Source organism: Galleria mellonella, unplaced genomic scaffold (assembly GCF_026898425.1).
Source record: "Galleria mellonella isolate WM207_F2 unplaced genomic scaffold, CSIRO_AGI_GalMel_v1 utg78, whole genome shotgun sequence".
NCBI lineage: Eukaryota > Metazoa > Arthropoda > Insecta > Lepidoptera > Pyralidae > Galleria > Galleria mellonella.
In genome coordinates, this window is record NW_026442151.1 from 3,592,241 (window position 1) to 3,613,405 (window position 21,165).

Here is a 21,165-nt window from a genome sequence, read left to right on the forward strand (position 1 = left end):
TCACACAATAGACCATTACCAATACCGTTAAATTGGTAAATTTAAGAGTATCTGTAATTCGTAAATTGCAAATTAAATACCTACCTATTACATCGTAAACATAGAGCAATTTCCTTTAACAAGTGCCTACATACCTCTAAATGTGTCAAGTATTGTTAGTTACTTTACTTTTTATGTGGCACTTAATGGATTCCTAGCGAGTACAGTGAGCCGAAATAACCTATTCATTTTTGTTTGAGGCCTTCAGTATTATGCCTATTGTACGTATAATTTACTTTCACCTGAGGCGTGAAGAGTTTGCTTACGTTGAAGCGCCTATAGGTCATTTCATCTGTTCGCTCCATTAGTAACAGTTCTCATAGGCTTTTTAAGTTTGAAGATAAATAAAACCGCTTCGTAGCGATACTTATTTTCTAAAGATCTTGTCCAACCGGAAAATCTGCCGAATCAAATGAATGACACTATATTTAAAATGTTACATCCAGTGTAACAGTATTTGCTCTATTTGTCTCTGGAACTACAAACACGACTTTTGTATATATCAACATTTTAGTGATATGGACTATATGTAGCATGTAATAAATAGATACTCAAATACTTGGTAGTATAATAAAATGTTAATCATACAGTAATATTCGTATTTCTTTTTCTCTATTCAAAGGGTTCCGTGGTTGATCACAATTTCACCTGATGGAAAGCGATGATATGGTCTAAGATGAGGCTCGCGGGCCCACAAATATTAATAATATTAATAAGTATTGATTGAAATATTATGATAAAAAGTATATATTGTTTAATGATAGTTGATCAAGAATGCAAGAGATCAAGAAGTATGGTATGCATTGAAGAAGGCCTATGTCCTATAGTAAACTCACAAAAGTCGAAAGAAATTTGTTGGTTGTTTAATAACAACCACTAATATGTTTCTTTCAAACTTAGCATTAGCTAGCACAAGTTTTTTCTTCGTTATTTTTTTAACAACGACTCTCTAAATCATCTAATAAAAGATATCCAAAATTTACTTGGCATATGTAACTATTACTATATTTTCAATTCTAACCTATTTCCTTTTGTTTCCTTACATTGTCTACAAATACAGTTTTTTCTTACGAGCAGTATTGAACTGTTGACATGATCATGTTCTACATATTACACAAGCTATGGCTGTAAAAAATTTAAACAGGCATTGTATTATTTAAATTTAAATGTGTAATTTATTATGTAATCGCTTTGTTAACAACGTTTATGTGACTCGACGATTTTATTGACTTGATGTTTTTCATTGTAATAAACTAATTAGGATAAAAATTTTCTTCTACATCGTAATCTTTATCAAATTTCATTGCATTTTTTTATCAAAAAACCTCTACAGACTTACATCTGATAAGTAAATCAGCATAAAACGTAAACTATTTACTATTCAACATGATAGAAATTTTTCGTTCTTAAACATTTCTTTATTATTTTATTTAAATTACACAAATACTGAGTGAGGCTTTGGATGGCATAAAATAAAAAATTAAAATATACAGAAAAATGTCGTGCCAGATAAAGCAAATATGTGCCTAATGTTTATAATATATTTCTACTTATCGTAGGTACTTAATAATTAACAGTAACATGTAATGTAATACATATCATAGAACTCAACTACGAATAGCATTAGTCATGTGAAAATTAAACAAAACTCGTCTAGATAAGTTATATTGACAAAATTTATCTTTAATGATGAAAGAATTATCTTACAGACAGTCAATGTCCAAAACTCATTTCCCTCCAGCTAGTTTTTATCTTTCAACAAGTGTTTATAATTTATCATATTATACGTTTATACCATCTTTAATTTAATGAGTAACAATAATCTTATTAAATAAAATTATTATTTTATTAAGTAACTTTACGTTTGTTTTGTCAGTATAACATACTCACTGAAATGAACTCTACATGGGTCTTTACCCTTTCGCATCTCTCCGTGTCTCTTTCACGGACATTGAAGACATGCCATATCTTTAGAAAATCTGTCTTTATCCATCGTATTTACTGTACTAAACAAAGCAAGGGTTTTATATGCGAAATTTGTACTACATATATTCTTGTTTACTCGAAACACCGTGGCTAAAGTAATTTAACTTTTATATTTATTACCCACATAAATAGAATCTTAAATACAAGTATGTTTTACTTAGCGTTAAATTGGCTTGAGTCACGTTAATTCCTTTCGGGCACGATCATATTCTTTATATTCCCACAGTTACGCAGTAAGGTGGCCTTCAGAAAGTTTTGAAACTTCGATGCATCGACTCTAAACATCCTAGCCCCATATTTCAAACTTCTTAGTTGCTACGTCCATCAATAAGTATGACTGACAACCTAGTGACAAGATGTGTATTATTCACGGTGTTGCATCATGTAAAAAAGATCTGTTTTTTTTTCTTTAAAAGAATGAAAATGGAATAGTTCCCCCGCGTGCGCTGGTGAGGTGAGTGCAAGTGAACTAGTAAGGGGTGAAGAGGGTGGGTTTGTTTAGTTGGTCATTGTGACGTATTTACCACTAGCTATACATAATATTTTCCTATAAGAACAATCATCATCATCATCATTATATCAGCCTCTAATTGTCCACTGCTGCACAAAGCTCTCCCTTGGGAGATTTTGCTAGCAGTTGGCACGTTTAGCAGGCAGTTTGGCAACCGCAGTTAGACTTTGGTGACATTTTAAGAGCCTCTTAACTCTCGACCATCTTAGTTTCATCTTACAACACCCACGGAAAAGAAAGGGGTCCATTTTATGCCGGTACAAACCACATATAGGAACAATATAAAGAACATATTGCCAGCAATTTTGTCGCTAATTACGAGTAGTACTGGCTTCTAAGCAAAATAAAAATGTCCGATGCGCGATTATGTTGTTATACTTACTTATGTTATACAGACGGTGAATAACAAGTAGATATTGTAAACATATTTTTACAGCTAAATATGACCATGAATTTAATATATATATCTATTGTTATGTCATTTATATCATTAGATTGGCGGTAATACTTATACAAAAACTCATAAATATACGTAAACCTATAGTTGTATAGCGGTCCTAAGCTAATCAAATGAAACTTCATTAAGCGTATCTAGTTATGCATAACCAAAGGGAGACTTTGTACGAAAATTTGCTTGGGCACCTCTGTCCTATACGTGTTTCTACCGTGAAGCAGTTGTTTGCATGGTTGTGTTTCGGTTTGAAGGGTGGGATATGGTAGTGAATTAACAGGGTACAGAGGAATTACTCCCGAGTTCTTAGCGCATGGGGGTATCATGGGCGAAATAGTATACTCTGTTATGTCCATGGTACTGCTCATGTCTATAGGCGACGGTTAGCACTTTCTATCAGGTGAGCCGTCAGCTTGTTTGCCATTCTAAGTTGCATAAAAAAAAAAACCTATTTTTATTTCGCTTCATTAATTTTATTTTGGTAGGAAATGTTACAAGTTTGTCTATCTTTTATGATTAAGTTGGTTGCGAGACTTATAAAACGGCTTTCAATAAGCATAATTTTCATAAGCAAGTTTTTCCAAATGACTCATCAAAAACAAGTCAGAAAGCACCAAGACCTGAAGACATAGCTACCTAGCTAAAAAGAAATCTCAAAAAAATTTTGACCTTTTCATACAAACCGCGTGTTTACGTCGTCGACTAATATGAAAGATTTAAAAGTTATTTACAGATTATGGTGTAATCATATAACGTATCCGTATAAGCAGTTATATGTTATGTTTACACATTTTATTTTACATGCCAAATACCGACGCTAATATAGCATGAACAAGGTGACTTATGCATCGACAATGACTTGACAACCGATATGCCACACTCAATAATGTCATGTTTTAGAAACCAGTACGAAAAATATGTGTTAATTGAATCAAAATAAAAACCCATCGCTATGATGACAGTATGATGATACTAAGCATCTCTTGTTGCAATACAATAGTACTCCCATTGTAATCTTTATTAAATATTTGGGTGTTGGCTGATAAGATTACACTATCAAGATAAGGTTCTGTTGTATGAACAATTTAAAAATATTGTTTTTTTCCTTTATCTAACCTTTTTAGTAAGACATCAATTTTGCATTGTACATTTTGTAAGCTGATTTATTTAGATTTTTCAATTACAAAGATCAGAATAATTCGACATGTTCTTAATTTAATTTCAAGTAAGAAGCATTCTTTTGCATTTTAAATTACAGTAAAATATATTTTTATGTTATAAATTCTTACGCTAGTTATTTAGAAATGAGTAGGATTTGAATTCGACTGCATTTTTGTGTATAAATTACTTACCCAATTACATTTTCAGTTTTGAAATGATATTGATACATTTTTACAGTCGCTAGGATTTAATTCCGTGTTGATTCAGTATTAAAATTTTATCACATTTGATGTCACTTAATTATTTTTACAAAATTTAGGATGCTCGAGCTAAAAATGCAAAATATGATGCCATATTATATGAATAAATATACAATATAATGACATTGTATAGAATCTGTTTTGATTTTAACTACAAAACTCAATAAAAAAAAGAAATACGAAACCAATATACCTGCATCTTAGACTTTGGATTTAATGCATTCCATTTAAAATGTTAAACACCGTATGTCGGATTCCTGACTAGTCGGCCTTGGGTACATTCTATTCTATGAATGAGAATTTATTCTTATGATATTTCTCAAATGTCGACTGAGAAGGCATAGGAGAAGGGTAAAGGAATAACCTCACTATAATTTGGTTTAATCATATTTACATTGCAGTCTCGTCTGAATTTTCGAGATGTATTTTCTTTGATTTATCCTTGTTTATTTATAAAAACAGGAAAAATATATTATCTATAAATCGTGTTCCTTAAGCAGTTTATTTTCGTACTGAATGCTTAAAATGAATAAATGCAGTAAAGCAGCCTCTATTTCTCATATGAGTGTTTCTGTATATGTTATATAGATATATACATGTAATTTAACTTCTGTTTTAAGTAAGTGATTTCGGCGACGTTGCCGGATATTGCCAATTTATTTCGAATGTTTCCGAAGTCTTTATTATTCGAAATATTCGTTGCTGGTTGACGCATATATTTTCGACCTCTCCATTAACCATTTAAAGTAAATGATCAATTTAAGTATAATATGTAATAAATTTCTTGTATTTACATGACAAATGTATAGTTAATTGAAATAAAAATATCAAAACTAAACTTTGTTATTCAAAAACTAGCTAGCACAAAGTTTCTTGTGTTTTGTCGTCGTCACACACCCTTTATTTATCATTGATCTTTAGATCCCAACGGCTCTGTCAATTTCATCCAAATAAATTGGCTCAATAGTTTATTTTAGACACATGTTCAGTAAGTCATTTTAGATTGAATGTGTTAGAAAAATTTTAAGTATGTACGAACTATGACTGATCAAAGGCAATAAATAACTCAATTTCTTCATCTAAAATGCCAAAAAAAAAAAATATAAACAAACGCACTTTTACGTTATATCGAAAGGAAATTAGTATGGATACTTGTATAGACACTAATAGATGCATGATAAACGTTTTATATGATGGTTTTGATACTGATCGTAGAATAAAATAAGATATATAAATATTATGCCTAAATACGCGGGAGGAAGGGGATTGTTAGTAATGGAGACTGAGAATCCCATTACTAGCAATATACCCCACTAGGTCGACCTTCTCGCGGTTCTTAACTGGAAACTGTCATGGTTAATTCCTAATGAATTTATCATGATGGGCTAACTGGCCTGTTTTCATTCTCATCTATCACCCTTCACTGGTGCTCCGCCAGTGTATCCCGTTAAATAAAAAAAAATACATTTTATGACCTCACCTATTTCATCTCGTTTAGAAGGTAGAGATCCATAACATCAAACGTCGAAAAAAAACAATAGGATTCGACCATATACGGAGCCCTAACAATGACTTAGCTGTAAATAATATGATAAGCTGATTTCGATATCAATTGTTACCATCATCATATGGAGCGCCAGTTGCAGATTTCACAGCGAACACATGACAATGGTAACGTGACAGTGACTTGCCGTCATTGCCTAATGTTTGGGTGTTTGGGGAACTCGTTACACAATTATATAAACAATAACACAGAATGTATTCACTGTGTTGACACGGTTACGAGAGGATTGTAACAATGGTTGGCGCTCACGGTGACTCGGTTGGCCAATGTCAATGTTCCCGCGGTAATGATTTTCTTAATTTGATTTATTTTAATTAATGAATGTGAATTCCAGTTGGTATAATTTGCTTAGTATTGTTCTAGAAACATGTTACTATACAATATGTAAAAATATACCACGACTTCAATCGAGATCGTGACAAAAGGGGAGAGAGAGTGAGATTAAAAATTTTGAAAGCAGTGTCGTGTACATAAATAAATATAACAATGACAGTTTTAATCGGCACATAAATAATATGAAACCAACTCGAAAGTAAAATGTGTCAATTGTAGAAAAAAATATGACAATCGGTTAAGAACTGGCAACATAATCGTGTGAAGTAGTTCCAAACAAGTACATTTTATTCCGCAAATTAAAAAACATGTTTCCTCATTGCCTGCCAAAGAACAAAAATATTAAAAAAAAAATTATACCCAGTGTCACTCGAGTTGCTGCTCTAACTTGTAATAATGCTCCATATAATCAAATCATAAGTTATGGTAGAATAAAGAAACTCACGTACCTGAAAACATTACACTCCATTTTTGAGCAGTCGCGTAAAAAATGTAGACGAATTGGGAAACTTCTCTTTTTGTAAGTTACATAAAAAATCAATACATCTGGTTGTTTATACGACTATGCGAAAAATGAGTGTATTAATTTTGTATTCATCTATAGGAATATTATAGTACTGACTTGACAGATTTTGATGAACAAGGTATCATGTTATTCTATGTGGAATCGAGATTATGTAACGTCACCTAAAGAGCAAAATAACAATCATAAAACGGGCAATGACAAAAATTCAGCAACAACAAAATTTCAAACAAAATTTAAGTTTGCGTGATATCATCTTGAACTCGTGAATGTAAATTACATTTAACATAACACATGGGAATTTATAAATGTCTGAATTTTCGAGAGCTGCTTTCGCAAAATTTTGTGCGACACTGTATATATACTTGATTTTTTTGTACCTCACACTCGAATTCTGCAAACTGTTTTAGTTTTAAAGTAAACGACACGGTTCAACATGGCTACTGTACCGTTAAATTCATTTAACATGCCGACTAAGTTCTGTCGTTGTACTTAGGTATACAGTTTTACAAATATAGAACAATTTACGGTTTGTGTGCTGGAAAGACAAGATCCGCAAAGACATTCGTGACATATTTAAAAAATCTCACTATTGCGTTTTTTAATGGATGAAAATTAAACGGTAATTTCGCCTGCGCTATCGGTATCCGTTGGTGGGGTACCAGTAATAGATGATAAGTAGAAATAAAGGCAAGTCAGTTTTATTTTAATGGATGATAATGAAATGACATCCCCACATGTGGTAACGGTAAAGACTGGCGGGGCACCAGTGAAGGATGATAGGTGAGAATGAAAAGGCAGGCCAGTTAGCCCATCCTGATTAATGCACCTGGAATTCAGCACGATGGTTTCCAGGGGGGCTCACGTGGAGGTCGACCTGACAAGGTATATTACTAGCAATGGGACTGATAGTCCGCAATACTAACAATCCCTTCCCCCCCCAGGCAAGTCAGTTGGCCCATTGTGAAAAATTCGAGAAGAAATAAACAACGTGAAGATCGACCTGATAGGGGGTACATTGTTAACAAGGAGGTTGTTTTTTTTTTATGGTTTGCGGTGCAATATTTAAGGCATCCCGTCCTCGCTATTGGATACGGGTGACGGAATGCCTATACAAAAGGGTACATGGTGGACGCAATTTAGACGCAATATTTGAGGAGCATTACGGCCGGATACTGCAACAAAAAAGAGTATGTGGTCGGCCCCCGAACTGGCGACCTCTGCTGTCTACCGGTCTCCAGTTCGAGGGACGACCGATTACGGGCCGTAAGAGATGACGCAGGGCGTTTATGAAAACACACAAACAAAAACACACAGGGCGTGTATAATGACGAACTGAATGATGTACGAGGTTTGTCCGGAAAGTACGTATAAAAGTTTTTTAAAAATTTTATTTTACAATTATTCAGGTAAATCAATTTTATCCCCTTCAAAGTACTCCCCCTGTGACATAATGCACTTGTGCCAACGCCGTTTCCACTGTGAGAAGGCTCCTTGAAAGTCCTCTGGTTGTAGGTTTCTCAGCTGCCCCGTCGTAGCTTTTTTTATCTCATTTATGTCCCCCAAATGCCGCCCCCGAAGTACCAATTTGGTTTTTGGGAACAAGAAGAAGTCACACGGGGCCAAATCCGGCGAATAGGGGGGTGTTCGGTCACCGTAATGGAATTTTTACTCAAAAACTCACGGACAACAAGAGAGGTGTGGGCAGGGGCATTGTCGTGGTGAAGAATCCAACGCCCCTCTCGCGCCAATTCTGGACGAACTCGTGCCACACGAGCTTTGAGGCGTCTGAGCACATCGACGTAGAATTTTCCATCAACTGTCTGGCCTGGAGGGACGAATTCTTGATGGACAATCCCCCGAACATCGAAAAAAACAATCAACATTGTCTTGACATTTGAGCGGGATTTTCTTGATTTTTTTGTTCGTGGTTCCCCGGATGTCTTCCACTCTTTGCTTTGGGATTTTACTGTTCTGAGATCGGCAAAAATTTCACGGCCATTCTTGCCGAGTTTCGAGAGAAACTTGATTACGACGCGCTGCTCTTCAACGGAAGCGGGCTCCATGCCGACGGGGTTTCGTTAAGAGGTAACTTCACAGATGGCGTGACAAGCCAGTTCGCACCGCACGGCGGTCAGACCAGAACTGAAGCATTGTTAGGGACATAAGGAAGGGGTCCTGCGCTTACCTGGCCTCCCCACTCCTCTTTCTCGCATTCCAGAACACTTTTATACGAACTTTCCGGACAGACCTCGTATGTACAGCTGCTGGTTATTAGTATTTTATTATATTTCTATAATACCAAATATACGTGCTAGTACATATACATATGCTTTTTTTTTAACAAGGAGGTTGTTAGACCCCATTATTAACTCCTCCTCCTTCTCGCTATTGCATTATACCTATTGTCTTAATGATATCATTTTTATAATTAATTGCGGAACAAATTCAAAGTCAAATGTATTTGTCACACTGACAGGCTAGACTGCTGATATCTAGTAGATCCTGTCCTTTATTGTATAATATATATCTATTATATAGGACAGGATATACGGTACAGTTCTCTATCAATGTTATATATTAATCATCCGACTTTAAAAAGCAGAAGAAGGTTCTCATTTCGGTCGTATTTTGTTATATTTGTTACCTCATAACTCCGTTAGTTCTAAACCGATTTGGTAAATTATTTTTTATCTGAAAGGATATACTTATAGAATAATTCCAAAGAAATTTTATCAAAATCGGTTACGTAGTTTAGTTTTTAGATCAAAATAACTAGTTTTGTCATAATTAGCATAGGTTTACATTACTAATAACATAGGTTTTTTTTTTGTGGCATATAATATATATACGTTACTATAAAAGTACGGGTACCAATGTATGTATAAGTTTTAGGTTTTACCAGCAAATCTTATCCTTACATTAACCAACTCGTGTTGGTAAATCCTAAGATTCACTAGTAAAATTTCAAATTTACCAATCTACAAGCTTCTACAATAACATTATATATATGTTTTATTATTAAAAATGTTTTAATAAAAATTTAAGACGCGAGTAATCTAGTAAACAAAAATAAATGTACTTACTTAATTTTTCACTCACTTCTTAGTTTAAATCCAGGAAGCGAATGTAATTTGTGTTAGTAGTCACTACATGGTCTTAGCCTCTGGAAAACCCAACGCATTTTCCTGATGATCAAATAAATACTTCAGCATACTTACATTATATATAAACAAGTGACTTTAAAATGATGGTCGTCAGTTTGTTTTTTTTTTTTATTATTGTACGCGATACCCTCATCAAATATAAACCAATTTTTAAAACTTTTTGTAATTTATAAGGTTTACTATCGTGCTGGATTCGTATTTATTTCGTCAAACTTTAATAGTGTAGTGGTTGTTTTTGACGGAAAAAAATGCATTTATTAAAAAAATATTTATATATTTATTTATAGGAAAACCAGGGTTACACTAGTGTAATTAGAAATCTTGTAAGATTACAAACTGCGCCACAAATAGTAACAAAATAGTTATAGTAAAAAAAATATGTCTTCTGCCCAAACATTTGTCTAGAAGAGTTTATTTAGTGATAAGGCCACTTATAAATGCGAAGTGAAACAAGGCCACTATGTATCATTTCGCATTTAAATTTATAATAATAAATAATTAAAGTGTAACACATCAACACAAGTATGTTTTATACATATTTGAAGTATGTGTATAAATATCATATCAATTGTTGTCTACTGCTAAAAACAAAGGCCTCCTTCTTAAAGGGTTTGCCAGTAGTTGCCACGCTTGACAGGTGGGTTGGCAACCACAGTTAGACTTTGATAATGTTTTAAAAGAGACGCTGCTTCCTATCCTTCGACCATTAAATTCCCTTAGCACTTTTTACGACACCCACTAAGCATAGTGGGTGTCGTAAAGCATATACATAGCAATGTCTAATGCATGATTAAAATAAAAACAGTACTTATAATCGTTTTCCACACCTGCAGTACTACACCGACACCAGCAGAGCGAAACACTTTCCAGTAACGATTTCAACACGCTCGAGTTGCAGGAATATCGGATCACTTGCATGCAAGGCAAGACCTTTCGCAGAAAGAGCAGGATGTACACAGTTATGTAAATTAAGTTACGTTACACATATCCAGTGAGATTCGGTTTATGGTTCCAGCCAAACCTACACACTTTTGTACTTTTCTCTAAGTACAAAACAGTATTTTTATAAGCACGTTTATAAAAAAGGTAATGTTGGTAGTAGGTGTACTCGTGAAAAATCTAAACTTGTACTTTGAATTACCAGCTTTTAATAAACACACACATAAATAATGGGATATTTCGCAGAAACATTAAGTTGAAAATATTGGAATTTATAATGCGTAATCGTGTATCTACAAATAAGACTGCTTCGCAAAGAAAAACGGCGTCTTTAATCCGGCCGGTTGGGCTAATTTAGAGTACAAAATTTTCTGAATTAACTCAGGTCTGGCTATTCGGGGTAGTTCCATCATGTTCATTGCCTGATTTCACATAACACAGTATCCTAGATTAAGTAACAGGCGATTGATGTAATTATGATGCACTTTCTATTCATCATCATCATATTAGCCTTTAACTGTCCACTGCTGAACATAAGCCTCCCTTTGGGGGGTTTTGCCAGTAGTTACCACGCTTGGCAAGCGGATTGGTAACCGCAATTAGGCTTTGGAGATGTTGTAAGTGTGATGCTACTGTCCATCCCTCACCCTGCCTTAGTCGCCTCTTACGACACCCATGGGAAAGAAAGGAGCGGTCTATTCTATGCCGGGATTACATAGCAACTATTATTATTACTCTCAAAAACTGTTCACAAATTACAAAATAATCGCGTAACCACAAAAAACATTTAAAATGGTTTAAGAATTTTTTTATTTTAGAACTTACTTAAATCCGAAAATTAACATTTGTTGATTCTATATTAGCATTTGTTGATATATTCTTGCTGTGAAGCTGTGATACGTAGCATGACGTCATGAATGGTAACCGCCTATTTAATGTAGCTTAAAAACCTTAAAAAAGGACATTGACTCCCCTTTTTTTCTTGCAATACACAAAACTTTTTTAGCTAAATAAAATAAACACTCGAATCGGTTCGTACATTTTGGTAATGTTTAATGGAATCAATCATTCGATGATGACAAGGTTTTTGTAAGTACGTGACTTATAGCAGGATATCGTTAGCCGTCGGTCATACCTCATCGCCAATGGTCACGGCGCTCTAAGCTAATATACACTCCAATCCCGTGGTAATAGGATATCTTGTTTTTGATTAACATTTCAGTGCCGTGACCGTCATAGAACAATCTTGTTAGATTCGTTTTTAGCAAAAACTAGAAAGGGTGAACTTCCTAGTTTTTGCTATTAGAAGTATTTACTAGGTTTTGTTTAACCTGTTATCTACATTGTGTCTAAGTACACCTAACTTAAAAAAAATGTTTATAAAAAATAGGAAAATTATTATATTCAATATCATATTTTTTATATACTTAACTCATAATCATATACATTATACATAAACTTACTTTTAACCATTTTTTTTATGTTAATCGATCTAAATTTATAAGCAATTATTAGAGGTATTTTTTTATGAATGCATAATATTATATCGGACAGACGTCATTCTGTCAATAGCTATTGATTAATATATTTGACATCAATATTTGATTGAATGTTTGAATTGGCAGCAGAACTTTTCTAAATTTATTTAAAAAAATAAAATTACCCGTATCGTTCTAGCTGTTCTCGAGTTCTACACTTAGCATCACATTTATATATATATATACATATATACATACATATATATATATATATATATATATAGACGAAAGATTTGTATTTTTGTGTGTATGTTTGTAATGAATAAACTCAAAAACTACTTTGCCGATTTCAAAAATTCTTTCACCATTAGAAAGCTACATTCACTCTGAGTAACATAGGCTATTTTGCTAGAAAATATTAGGGATCTTTACTAAAACTAGTAACGTAACTCGAGGTGTAAAAAAATGCTATAAAATATGTTTCATCGCGTGCGCTGCGAAAACTATTGGATAGAAGTATATTTTATAATATTGAAGAAAATATCAATAACTACAAAAAACTTCGCGATACTATATGTCCAACTATTATTGTTATGATAATACACACTAAACCACAATAATCACTTTTTAAAATGTTGTAAAAATGTCCACCCGTGCGTAGCCGGGACGGGCCGCTAGTTAACAATAAAGAGGCAAAATAGCCAAATTAATTCTAATTTTCAATATTTTAGTAAAATTGTAGATTTCTCTGTCCTATTGGTAATGGCTAACAATTAATTACATGTAATGTAATTGACTAAATATTTTTTAAATTGTTATTTAAATATATTTAAGGTAGATATAAATAGAGATTGCCTAAGATGTACTGAAGAAGGTAGTGACATCGCGGATTTTTTTACTTAGTAAGCCTTTATTTTATTTTATTTTATTTTTGTAGATAATACGCTTAACTTTTTTTTGCTACAATTGCATTTTTTTTTTACTTACAATGTTGATCTCCTATATTCCATCATGATTAAAGTAACTATTTCTTTTTTCTCAAATTCTAAATTGTTATTAAAAGTTTTTTGTTTACAGATAGAACGTCAGTACATAAAAAAATAAAAGCTAGTGAAAAACATAGTTATTGGTTCTAAATAACATAATGAATAATGGCAAACAACCATACTTAATAATATTAATTTAAACGCACAACATTGTTTTAGAAAGTGGATTGTTTAAGTCAATTTATTTTTCAAAAACGAATAGTCTCTGGTATTGTGTACTCAAATTTCAAACATGTTTATAAATAAAGCAAGGTTTAATATGAGTTATAAGCGAAACTCCACTGTAAAACATACAGTGGAAAACAAACATCACGGACTGCTTGCCCTCCAATACGTGCCTTCCGCTGCTAACTCGGTACATGACTCAGGATTGTTTAAATTCCGATATATCGGTCAGTGCTCCTATATGTATACATACTTATATGTATTTATTAAAAAGCACATTACGTCTAAGGTTCGCCTATTATGTCTGAAATGTAAGGATCAAAATATTTTATTTTTATACTTTTTATGAAGTCATGAAATTATTTAATAAATTCATTGGAGATTTAGATGCCTGTATATTTTTGTTTTAAAACACCAATCAAAATATAAAGTTCAAAACCAAATTATATATTTTTCAACACGATGAACCGATTTTTATCAAACATATCTAATAAGTAAATTATAAATGTCTCGATTACATAATATTTCAAATAATAAAGCCGCATTAAAATTGTTATCTCCATTTTCCCTACAATGCCACTGTCATTACAAACAAAAATATTAAAATAAAAACTATTTTATAAATTATAAAATATATTTTTTTTGTTTTTCTTTTGTTTCGTGTGTAATATTTTTGTTTTGTTAATATAAAATACATGTACTAGACGTACTCGGCATTTCAATTTAAATTATAATTTTATTCTCCTATAACGAACATCCACCTTTTAGGACTTTATAAACAAATACACAGATGAAGAGTTAAAACTTATAACATCTGTACTTATATTAAAGGCATGTGTTGAAATAGCTCTATTTTCTGTCGGATCTCATAAACCATTTATCGTATTTCCATACTTATGTAAGTTCAGGTTTTTTTAGAATGTAATATCATTTTGTTTGTGTTCTACAGCTTCAATTGTTATTTATTCGTAATGTTCAGAATAATTATAATTATTCGTATACCTACATGTAACAAAAATATCGAAAAATAGTCAGGTGTACAATTTTCCACAGATATTACTAAAAGCTCTTCGCCCAAACAGTTTCCAAACGTGCAAGGACAACAAAATTGTTTTCATGAATCCTTGAGACCTCGATATTGTGAAAATGAAAAGGATAATCCAAATACATATGAATGTAGGCATTATTTATATTATTTGTTATTTATATAAGTATTATATATGTATAAAATAAAGGTAATACACCTTGATATTGTAGTCACGTTACAATCACTATGACGCATGCATGAACTAAAATTAGTATCTATTTTTGTAGTATATGCAATTCTATTTTTGTTTACTATTTCATTTGTATTCTATTGAATTATCTAAGTAAGTTCTAATTAGCTCTATGAGATTAAGTCTCTTTATTTATATATTGTCTCGTGATAAATAATTCATTTACAATTATGAAAAAAAAACTTGTTTTGCATTTTTTGTCCTAGAAAATGATATTAAATTAACTAGTCTATATACTTAAGAATAATTGCTAACATTATATGTTAATTCAATCACATGAATATCGTTCTATTTAAGATTAATTAATTTTAATTTCAGAGTCATACGCTTCTGCATATGATAAGATGATATAATACAAATGGAACAAAAATTGTTATTATTTCAAAAAGCTTTCATCACTGCATTATCAAGCTACGGGTGGTCAATGATGACCCAAAGCATTACGAGTTTATTGGAATTAAATTATGTAAGAGTATACGCGTTGAAAAGTGGTGAAGTGTGAGTGGTACTCGTGTGCATACTATGGATCTTTAATTAAAAGATACCTGAACACAGTTTATAAACTACCTAGTATTTTTTTTTCTTTTTTATGTACAGTATAGTACATTTGTCACGACTGATATTGATTTTTACTACACGATATTTTCGTCAACTCTGAACCGAATTTGATTATTCTTTTTGCAAACGATTACATTTAGGTATGCCATCTTGGATTTTGTGCTAATTTTACCACTATTGGAATATTCTTTTGTGTAGCAAAAATTTTAATTATTGCCCACCTGTAAACAAACTGACGTTATTGTCTACGTCTGAGTTACGTAACCGATGACCGTTCTAAAACATGGTTATTGTTCCTAGTGCCGTGTTCGAACTCACTTTCGATTGTAAATTCGCTTTCGTTAGGTCAATTGTATTCTCGTACATCGCAGAGTGAAAGGTACTTGCGCTATTTACTGAACTACCACAAAACCAAGATAGGTGCATTGTAATTGTAACCACAGTATAGTTTTGACATGTCATGTTATTGGATGCGGTGACTATGTACTCTTTGCTATTTTAAATGGCTCGGCCTCGAGAACTAGCTTTCTTTGACCTGTTAGAAATCGTGGCCGGCTTAGCCATCAACATCGTCGCTGTCACGAGAGATGCCTTATTGTTACACTTGGTCACAATTGCTGTGACCGGTCCACTGCAAATAAATGTTATTGCTTGAACAAACCACATTATAAATCGAATCCGAATACTAATGTATTCGGATTCGATTTATAATGTGGTTCGTTCGACGATTTATTCACGCTTTTTGTTGAGCTGAATTCTGGCTAGAACGATTACACTATAAATCCATTCCTTCAACACAGCTTAGAACAATAATAATTGATATGGCCATGTTGAGAGTCAACAGAAAATTACGTCGACTGTATTTTTTTCTCACTTATAATGTTTTATATTTCCAATAAATCGAATTGATAGCTCTTTTTTATGAGATCTCGTTATTTATATTACAAGTCTGTTTGATTTGATATGAATTCCTGATACCTATGTCAAATTGTAAAATTATGATAAATCTTTACTCTTTTTGTTTCTCTTTCATACATCAGTCATCAACCTATTTAGCGTTTATTAGGCATGGGTAATATGGACACCATTCCAATATCTTCCTTTGGACATTGATGGCGATATTGTGACTAAAATATATAGATATTGTTATATATTACCCAACCATAGCGTTTATCAGATTTCATGGTTTTAGTGTCATTTTAATGTATCACATATCCACTGACCATTCATATCTTCTCCTACTTTTTTTTAAAGTGTGCTTTGCTTCTTCATACATATATATCGTTAATACACATGGTTAATCCTAAAAAGTATTACATCTATTTATTTCATATATATTTACAAAGTATTTGCTTTTAACCATAGGAAGTTAGAGTATTGTATTATACCGCTACACTGCCAAGGTCATCAAAATTTTCCTTCGACGACAACGTCGTGACGATATTGTGGACGTGCGCGGAAATTTAAAAGCAACTTCATACAATTGCATACATTTCGCTTTCTATTAGTTATATCATGACGATAAAGTCGTCACGTGCCGGGCTACGATAAGTTATAAAAGCCCATTAGGCAGCTCATTTTATAAACTAACGTAGCAAATTCTCAATAAAAACTGGCAGTTATTGCCAATATAAATCACTTTATGATCCTATTACGAACCGCCTAAGTGTCCATTTTAGACTAGTGTAGAATTTTAGCAAAGTTTCTCTTGTGATAACGGAATACGACAAAAGAGGTAACAAATGTTTCAAGTTACAATACCCTAGGTTATACTCAGTGCCAGACTAACGGGAGGACGGAAGAGGCAGCCTGCCCCGAGCGTCTGGTCCTGGTTTCCAAACGCCTCCTGTTTCCTCATCCATATGCATATTATATGTATGTTTATTTAAGTCTAATATAAATTTCACTTGCAATGTTTTATATTCCAAGATTTATAAAACATACAAATCTAAATTGAATAATAAGCTTGTAACTAATTTGTCGTCAATTTCTTAAACTGGGTCCTCATTCACTTTGGCGCCCCGGCCTACTGATTAGCTTCGTCTGCCACTAATAAAACTATACCAAGACGCCTGACTTAACTCGGATTAGTTGGCTATAATATACTTTATGGGGAGAGATCCGTGTCCAACAGTGGGAGTAGATACCGCTATAATTTAGTAACATCACCTCCCCAATTCACCTGTATTTTTTTGTGCTTTACATCTTGTCATCACTAATTGTAATCCGATTATGGTTATACGTTTTGCTATCATAATTGAAGATGCTCTTTTTTGCGAAGTAAAACCGTATTGCACTTTTTGTCAAATGAGCTATCAGCTTTTAACTATTCCAATGATATAAGTATAAATGAAATAATTATACAAATTTTGTCTGCCATGCGTAGGAATTACCTCTAATGGAAAGCGTCCCCGTATGGTATATGAGTATAAAAAATAATATTATTTTGTTGGAAGTCCTTGTTCTTGTTTTGAACCATTAGTTTCGTACTTAATTACTAAAAGTCTTGGAATTCGCCTTGGTCAATAGATAAGACAGAATTCCAACGAACGGTCAATCAAAGGGATGCTTCACATAGCGGGTGAACGTAGAAATTCACAAGAGGCGCTCTTTATCATTGTCTTCCGATAAGATGAAGTGGTCACAAGTATTGCATTGTCTTCTCTGTTATTTAAGTCTAAATGAAATATATCTAGTTAAGAAACGAAACAGTAACTGTGGGTTAAGTATAATGATGATTTATAATGTCATATATACTAATATAATAAAGCCAATGAGTTTGTTTCAACGAATTAACTTTTGAAGATACCAGTCGGATTTAAAAAAATCGTTTCAAATTTGATAATTTGTTTCTTTAGAAATGTTACTACTTTAACGTAACGATAGATTCACGATAAAAGCCGCGGGATACAACTAGTGTCAATATAAAAACAGAGTCATAAGTATTCGCAATAATATTCCTTATGTCCGTGTTAAAAATAAGATGTAATGTTTAAGCCATGACCTTTGTCATGATCAAGCCTTAGTTACCAGAAATCGGTTAGCATTCCAAGTGAGATTATTATCATAATTATTGTTGTAAACGAAGTAGGTACTTACTTACCTAAGTAACATGAACACACCATGCACACACATATAAATCAATAGAGTCAAGGTGTGAAACCTTGATCGTAGTATTATTATTTTATCTATACCTTGACCTTTTGTGGGATAAGTACCTACATATTAAACTGGTACATTTTCATAAATATGAGAGTAAATCCAATTGATAGCAAAAAATATCAATATCAATTTATAATTAGCAAAAACATTACGTAACACAAAAAAAAAATGAGTTGAAAACCATTTAGAAGTCTCTTAAAAATCATAAAAATTTACCAATGTAAATAAATATTTTTATGTTTTATTTGTTGACGTCATTATAACAACCTTTTAAAGTCCCACTGCTGGATGTTGGACATTTTCTCCTCGTAAGAGAACGGAATCATTATTCTCTTCTAATAATATTTTAATGTTAATAGAAAGAAAGAAATATTTTTTATTCAAGTAAACCTAGATTTAAGCATTTTCTAATAGTCGTTTTTTTCATTACAGCCCAGCTATTGCTTTTTCAAAAAGTTTAATTATATAAATAATGAATTGAATACAAACTACTAAGCAGTATCAGATCGTTAAATTTAAAATGTATAGTATACAATTAAAACAAATCATACAATAACACAAATGCTGATAAAAGAGTTGTTATTACCGCAAAGGATAAATAATAGTGACACTGTAGTGTGTTATTACGTCAAAGAATTCAAGGATGCGTGCTTATGTCTATAGACACTTCTTCGTAGAAATATATACGCGTAACAACAAATTGTAATCTAATAAAAAAAAATCATATTCGTTGATGCTCAGTGGACTGCATAAGTACTCGTAACATTGTTATTACGGCAAAACCCGCTCCACGTAGGGCGCTAGGGCGGCAAGCGAGCGGCGGGCGGGCGCCGGGAAAACAACAAGCACAGAGCAGGCTGCGTATATGTTGGTATCAGGAGCGTGAGGGCGGAGGCGCGGGCGTAGGACGTCGGACGCCGTTTGCCGCCGCCGGCAGTGCACACCCGACCATTGAGTTAACCGCGCGTTCTCTTCGTTAGTCACACGCGCATCTGCAACACGCAGGCAGGACCTCCCGGGAGAACTAAAGCTTCGACGCTTCCTATAACTCCACGTAATATTCAAGATTTTTTTTATCGGCTAAATACAAGATGCCGGTCGAAACGAGAATTAGTTTTTCTGGTGAGTTAAGGTCATAACATGTAATCTATCTGTTATCTATTAATTTTTAATATTTATTTACCAAACGTAATATGCATTAAATTCATTGTAATTTTTAAATTTTCATACAGTTCTATTATTATCACAGCTATTAAGTTCATATTTGCACATGAGAGACATGTTTATAAAGTCGAGCCTTTAAATTGCAGTGTATTTAACTGTATTTATTTTTAGAGAAAATATAAAATCTTATAAATCTGTAATAAAAAAAAATGTGAACTAAGCGATCTATATTCTATTATAATATCTAGTCACCAATTTAATAATGCATATTATTTTTCATGATAGAAAAAAGTAGGCTTCTATAAATTGTATATAACATATTGTTTTTTTTATTTTTCACAAAATAAAAACTGTATTTAATATTTCTGGAAAGTATTATAGAGCATCTCGAGTTCCCTTTTTTTGTAGGAATTAATTATCTTAGTGTTTTGTTCTGCGTAACAATAGACATTAACTTAATGCTGCTAAGAGTCGACGAGGCTCGAAGTAGCGTTGCTAATCAGCCATCGCTAAGTAGTTTAGATGTAACTCACTTCTATAGGACTATGATGTTGAAATCAGTTATCAGCGACACAACACATTATACACGCAGACTCCGCCAGACCTTGGACATGGTTGTATCAGTTACAATAACTAGCATTTAACAATGAATTAGTCAAACCGTATATTTAGAAATAGAAGTACCTAACAATCTAGAATGAGCCAGTGAGGTATGAAAATAATTCGTCAATACATACATATTTTAAATGACATTCAAAAGGCGGAGGTTCGCAATTCGTCTATATTATTTGTTTGGGCACGGATGGCTTAGTCCCATCTAAATTTTTAATAGTTAATTTTCTTACTACTACTGCTTGACAAATGAAGCTGCCGTTTCTCTTTGTGAAGTGTATATGTAACACACGAATTCACTATCTAAATTTCAATATTTTCAATCTAATACATCTAAGAAACGTCATCTTGAGCAAACTGTTTATGTAAATCTATAATAATGTTAACAAGAAAAATGTTATTGTTTATTTGTAATAAATAAACTCAAAAACTACTCAATGGATTTTAAAAATTTACTTTCACCTATAGAAAGCCACATTATCAGCGAGTAACATTGGCTGTATATTATTTTTGAAAATTCTATCTACTCATCCGAAGCCGGGCTGCATCGTTAGTGCTACATGTATATAATTTAAGACTATTTTATTCAATATTCCAACCAATCAATGTTATTTACTATACATGTGCCTCAGACTTGGCGACGTGCAAATAAAGCGTTTATCTCACCTGAGTGTTTTTGTTATTACAGGTGAATGTTAAAAATAATTGAAATGCATAAATGAATATCTAACAAAGTAATACAATTACACTAAATTTTTTTCTCGTATAT

General features: G+C 32.7%; 1 protein-coding gene across 10 annotated transcripts in view; it reads left to right on the forward strand.

Annotated features, from left to right (window-relative positions):
* LOC113517361 (restin homolog) overlaps nt 1–21,165 on the forward strand; it is a 64,770-nt gene that overhangs the window by 6,021 nt on the left and 37,584 nt on the right. For 3 of the 10 annotated variants that reach the window (XM_052901474.1, XM_052901477.1, XM_052901482.1), the window contains exon 1: nt 19,476–19,742. The exons of 6 other annotated variants lie outside the window; for them this stretch is intronic. In XM_052901474.1, the coding sequence (XP_052757434.1) occupies nt 19,712–19,742 (31 nt within the window). In that variant the 5' untranslated portion in view covers nt 19,476–19,711. Of the gene's footprint in view, nt 1–19,475; nt 19,743–21,165 lie in introns of those variants that run through there. One more of the 10 variants, XM_052901480.1, reaches the window with a different exon arrangement.